Source organism: Octopus bimaculoides, chromosome 3 (genome assembly GCF_001194135.2).
Source record: "Octopus bimaculoides isolate UCB-OBI-ISO-001 chromosome 3, ASM119413v2, whole genome shotgun sequence".
NCBI lineage: Eukaryota > Metazoa > Mollusca > Cephalopoda > Octopoda > Octopodidae > Octopus > Octopus bimaculoides.
Window position 1 is genome coordinate 43,233,946 of NC_068983.1, and position 4,816 is coordinate 43,238,761.

The following is a 4,816-nucleotide window of genomic DNA, read 5'->3' on the forward strand; positions in this document are numbered from 1 at the left end:
ATATATATATATATATATATATATAGGGCAGGGAATTGTCAATTAATCAATAAATTAAAAATTAACAATTTTGCCAAGTAGTTCAGTATGCAAAAAACCTTTATCGGTAAAACATTTATAATTATAAACATAATATAGGGGTCCAAGTTGGCAAACGGAAGGGCCACTCTGGGCAGCATGCACTCTAGCTAACCTAGTGATGTGATGGCAGCATGAGTTGAAGGAATTTACTCTTAGATTCTGTCCAGAAACTCTGGCAGGTACAGCTCCCTTGGATATATCTCAACTGGAAAGGATTGGCATTATGAGAGTGCCATGAGGTAGGTGAATTGTGCTTTTCCCCCCATATCCCAGTTAACAAAAGATAAATGATTTATAAAGGATATACAAACCATATGATGTAATCTGTTGAGATAATGTTAGGAAATTTCCTGTTAATAACCAACTACACAACCACATGACTCCTACAACGATGCCATTGCACTGGCTACGGGCCCACATTGGATAGACTTCAGCACATATCGTCCATGGTAATGATCCTAAACCTAAAATAACAAGAAAGAAAATTCTTTTTAACATTCCAGATCCATTTTCTGCCTTACTACAGATAATGGGACAATATATCCAAACACATTTGGCACAGTGTATCTATGGCAAGACAGTATATCCAGAGTGAGATGCAATTTAGATATGGTGAGACGTAGTACATCTATGGTTAAACACAGTGTATATATAGTAAGATAGTGTATATATGGTGGGACATAGTGCATATGGTTACAAAGTGTGTCTCTTGTGAGATGCAATGTACCTACAGTGAGACAATGTATCTATGGCAAGACAGTGTATCTATAATGAGACAGTGTATCTATAGTGAAACAGTGTAGCTATAGTGAGACACAACATATCTATAGTGATAGTGAGACAGTGTATCTATAGTGAGACAGTTTATCGTGAGACAGAGTATCTATAGTAAGACACAGCATATCTGCAGTGGGACAGTGTATCTACAGTGAGACAGAGCATATCAATAGTGAGACAGTGTATCTATAGCAAGACACAGTATATCTGTTGTGAAACACAGTGTATCTATAATGAGACACTGTGTATCTATAGTGAGACCGTGTATCTATATTGAGACACAGCATATCTACCGTGGGACAGTGTATCTATAGTGAGACAGTGCATATTTATAGTGAGACAGTGTATCTATAGTGAGACACAGTGTATCTATAATGAGACAGTATATCTATAGTAAGACAGTGTATGTATAGTGAGACAGTGTATCTATAGTGAGACAGTGTATCTATAGTGAGGTACAGAGTAGCTATAGTGAGTCACAGTGTATCTATAGTGAGACAGTGTTACTATATAATGAGTCACAGTGTATCTATAGTAAGACACAGTGTATCTTTAGTGAGACAGGGTATCTAGAGTGAGACAGTGTATCTAGAGTGAAACAGTGTATCTAGAGTGAGACACAGCATATCCATAGTGAGACAGTGTATCTATAGTGAGACTGTATCTATAGTGAGACACTGTAGTTATAGTGAAACACAGTGTATCTATAGTGGGACACTGTATCTATAGTGAGACAGAGTGTAGCTATAGTGAGACAGAGTGTAGCTATAGTGAGACACAGTGTATCTTTAGTGAGACAGTGTATCTACAGTGAGATAGTGTATCTCACTGATTATAAATGAAAATTCACTTACCTGATGCAAAACATGCAATATATAACACTTGACCAACTAATATCCAGAATATCAGATTGGAAGGGCAAATACTGTGTGACCATGTTAATATTGAGTTCTGATTCCCAGAGGAGGAAATGTTGCAACGACCAGTTGCCACTGATGGCATTTCCTGATTGACTGGAAGACAAGAGCCATTGATGACTTCCAGAGAAGGTTCATTGACATAGCAGAAGCCACACTGTTGGTCTGAGACACAATCTAAACAAGACCTGCAACATAAAATCGAATCAGTTCTTTAGGTCTTAACAAACAGTTTAAAGATGTGATGAGAAAATGGGGAGAGTAGAGGAGTAGATGGAGATGAAGAATATAAGTTATTGGTGTTACTGTTGTGAAGGTGTGGTTAGGGCATTTGTCTCGAGATTGCAAGGGTATAAGTTTGATTCCTGAGAGCATGTTGTGGCCTTTGTTGTTATTAAGCTAGTGTCGTTTTGAACATAAATTAACATAAAATTTTGATGAAAGGTTTTAATTTAGATCACTTTAAAACCTTTTGTTACCATATTTCTCGGTGTTTGTGTGGTTGTGTGGTAGGAAGCTTGCTTCCCAACTACATGGTCCTGTGTTCAGTCCCGGGCAAGTGCGTTTTACTATGGTGTCAGGCCGCCAAAAGTTTTGTGAGTGGATTTGGTAGACAGAAACTGAAAGAAGCCCATCATATCTCTCTCTTTCACTGTCTCTCTCTCTATACATACACACACACATACAAACACACATATATATCATCATCATCATCATCATTTAATGCACATCTTCTATGCATGCATGGGTGGGACGGTTGACAGGAGGTGGTCAGGTAGATAAAAACTATCCTAGTCAACTGTGTCTGCCTTGGCAGGGTTTTTTATGGCTGGATGCCCTTCCTAACACCAACCACTCTGCAGAGTGGACTCAGTGCTTTTAACATGGCACCAACACTGGCAAGGTAACCAAGTAACTTTGCAAGACCAGCAATTATGAGAGGGGCAGGGGCATTTGAGGAGGGGACCTTGTGTCAGAGGATGAAAGGTTAGAGTGTGACAAAGAGACAGAGTGGCAGAAGCAGATGTCTCGCCACAACAGAGGGAGCATTAGAGGTGATCTATTATCAAATGACGAACGGTTAGAGTGCAACAGAGAAATAGAGAGGCAGAAATAGGTGACTTGCTATAGAGGAAGTACATGGTTACCCAGAGAGAGAGAGAGTTTGAGAGAGAGGTGCAAGAAAAAGGCCAGAAAGAAGTGTGCTGATGTAAAGGAGATGTAGTCAGAGGAAAACCAAGAGAAGTAGAGAGAGTGATCAAAGGGAAAGAGAGAGAGTGAGAGAGAGAGTAGGAAACAGCAAAAGTGCAAGAGAGAGCAGAAGAGAGATGATGTAGTGCTAGGGTATACTCACAAGTAACAAGGATCTGAATATAGAACATCGGTGCAAAAATGGATACAGGGAGCAGTGATACAGTGAGGTTAGTGAGGGCAAAAAAGGGGACTGGAAAACAATCATAATTTATGAAGAGGAAATGTGAGAAAGATGCAGTTTAGAAGAGGAGTTGTAGTTTGGTTTCTTAGAGTAGAGTGGGTGAAAAGTGTGTTGTTACATGTGGGTGGGACACAACTCTTCTAGCACTTAGTTTCGTGGATAGTTCTCCTCTAGAACCTCATATCACCAAACATCTCAGTTCCCTGACATTTCTTCTGTGAGCTCCAATATCCTAAGATTGGTCCTCACCACTTCATCCCATATCTTTCTGGGTCTCCCTCTTCCACGGGTACCATCCACTTTCAGCAACAGGTACTTCTGTACACAGCTGTCTTCACTTCATATGAATCACTTGTCAAAACCAACACATTCTCCTCTCTCACATACCACTTATGCCTAACTTTTCTCTCAACACAGTTATGCTTTGTTGGTCATGTGTTGGCACTCCATCGCTTACGACGTCGAGGGTTCCAGTTGATCAGGTCAACGGAACAGCCTGCTCGTGAAATTAACGTGCAAGAGGCTGAGCACTCCACAGACACGTGTATCCTTAACGTAGTTCTCGGGGATATTCAGCGTGACACAGAGTGTGACAAGGCTGACCCTTTGAAATACAGGTACAACAGAAACAGGAAGTAAGAGTGAGAGAAAGTTGTGGTGAAAGAGTACAGCAGGGGTCGCCACCTTCCCCTGCTGGAGCCTCGTGGAGCTTTAGGTGTTTTCACTCAATAAACACTCACAACGCCCGGTCCTGGAATCGAAACCATGATCCTATGACCGCGAGTCCGCTGCCCTAACCACTGGGCCATTGCGCCTCCACCTGTTGGTCATATACACTGATATATATTACATTCTATATAAATAGAAGTGTGTGTGGTTATGTATGTGTGTTTAGCCCTGAAAAGTCTGAGGCGATGCATCCTTGAGAAAAACAAATTTTATTTTTGAAATCTGCCTCCCAAAGAGAAGGATATCAGTAAATAATAATAAAAAAAAATACGATTTGCTAAGAAAAATAACTCTTTTAGATCAACAAATCTCCCATTCCCTACCTGTCACCATCTTGGCTTTCTCTCTTTTATGCCTTCCCCTCTCTATATGTATTAACCACACTCTTTTATCACTCTCTCTTTGTATGTCTTATCTCTTGCATATGCTGCTTCCCCACCTCTCTTCATATGACTGGTAGTTGCTTTCATTTTGTTAAAAACTTCATCTTTTAATGTTTGCTTTCATTTAATGATACAGATATCACACACAAATCCTGTCTTCTGATTGGGTAAAAATTATCAAAATTTAAACCTTTGTGACAATTTTCTAAAGTTTTTCTGGAATAAATGAATCACAAAATCAGATTCAGCATGAAAAGGTGAGTCAATATACCAAATTTGAAAATTTTCACTTAATTTTAAAATGTCGAAATTTGTGACAGCAACAGAAAAGATCTCTGTTTGTCTGTCTGTCTGTCTGTCTGTCTGTCTGTCTCTCTCTCTCTCTCTCTCTCTCCCACCTCTCTCTCTCCCTCTCTCTCCCTCTCACTCCCTCTCTCTCTCTCTCTCTCCCACCTCTCTCTCTCCCACTTCTCTCTCTCGCTCCCACCTCTCTC

General features: G+C 40.2%; 1 protein-coding gene across 2 annotated transcripts in view; it reads right to left on the reverse strand.

Annotated features, from left to right (window-relative positions):
* LOC106874825 (proton myo-inositol cotransporter) overlaps positions 1-4,816 on the reverse strand; it is a 101,587-nt gene that overhangs the window by 2,339 nt on the left and 94,432 nt on the right. For both annotated transcript variants that reach the window (XM_052966157.1, XM_052966156.1), the window contains exons 8-9: positions 1,713-1,963; positions 393-545 (exon numbers count right to left, since the gene is read on the reverse strand). In XM_052966157.1, the coding sequence (XP_052822117.1) occupies positions 393-545; positions 1,713-1,963 (404 nt within the window). The remainder of the gene's footprint in view (positions 1-392; positions 546-1,712; positions 1,964-4,816) is intronic.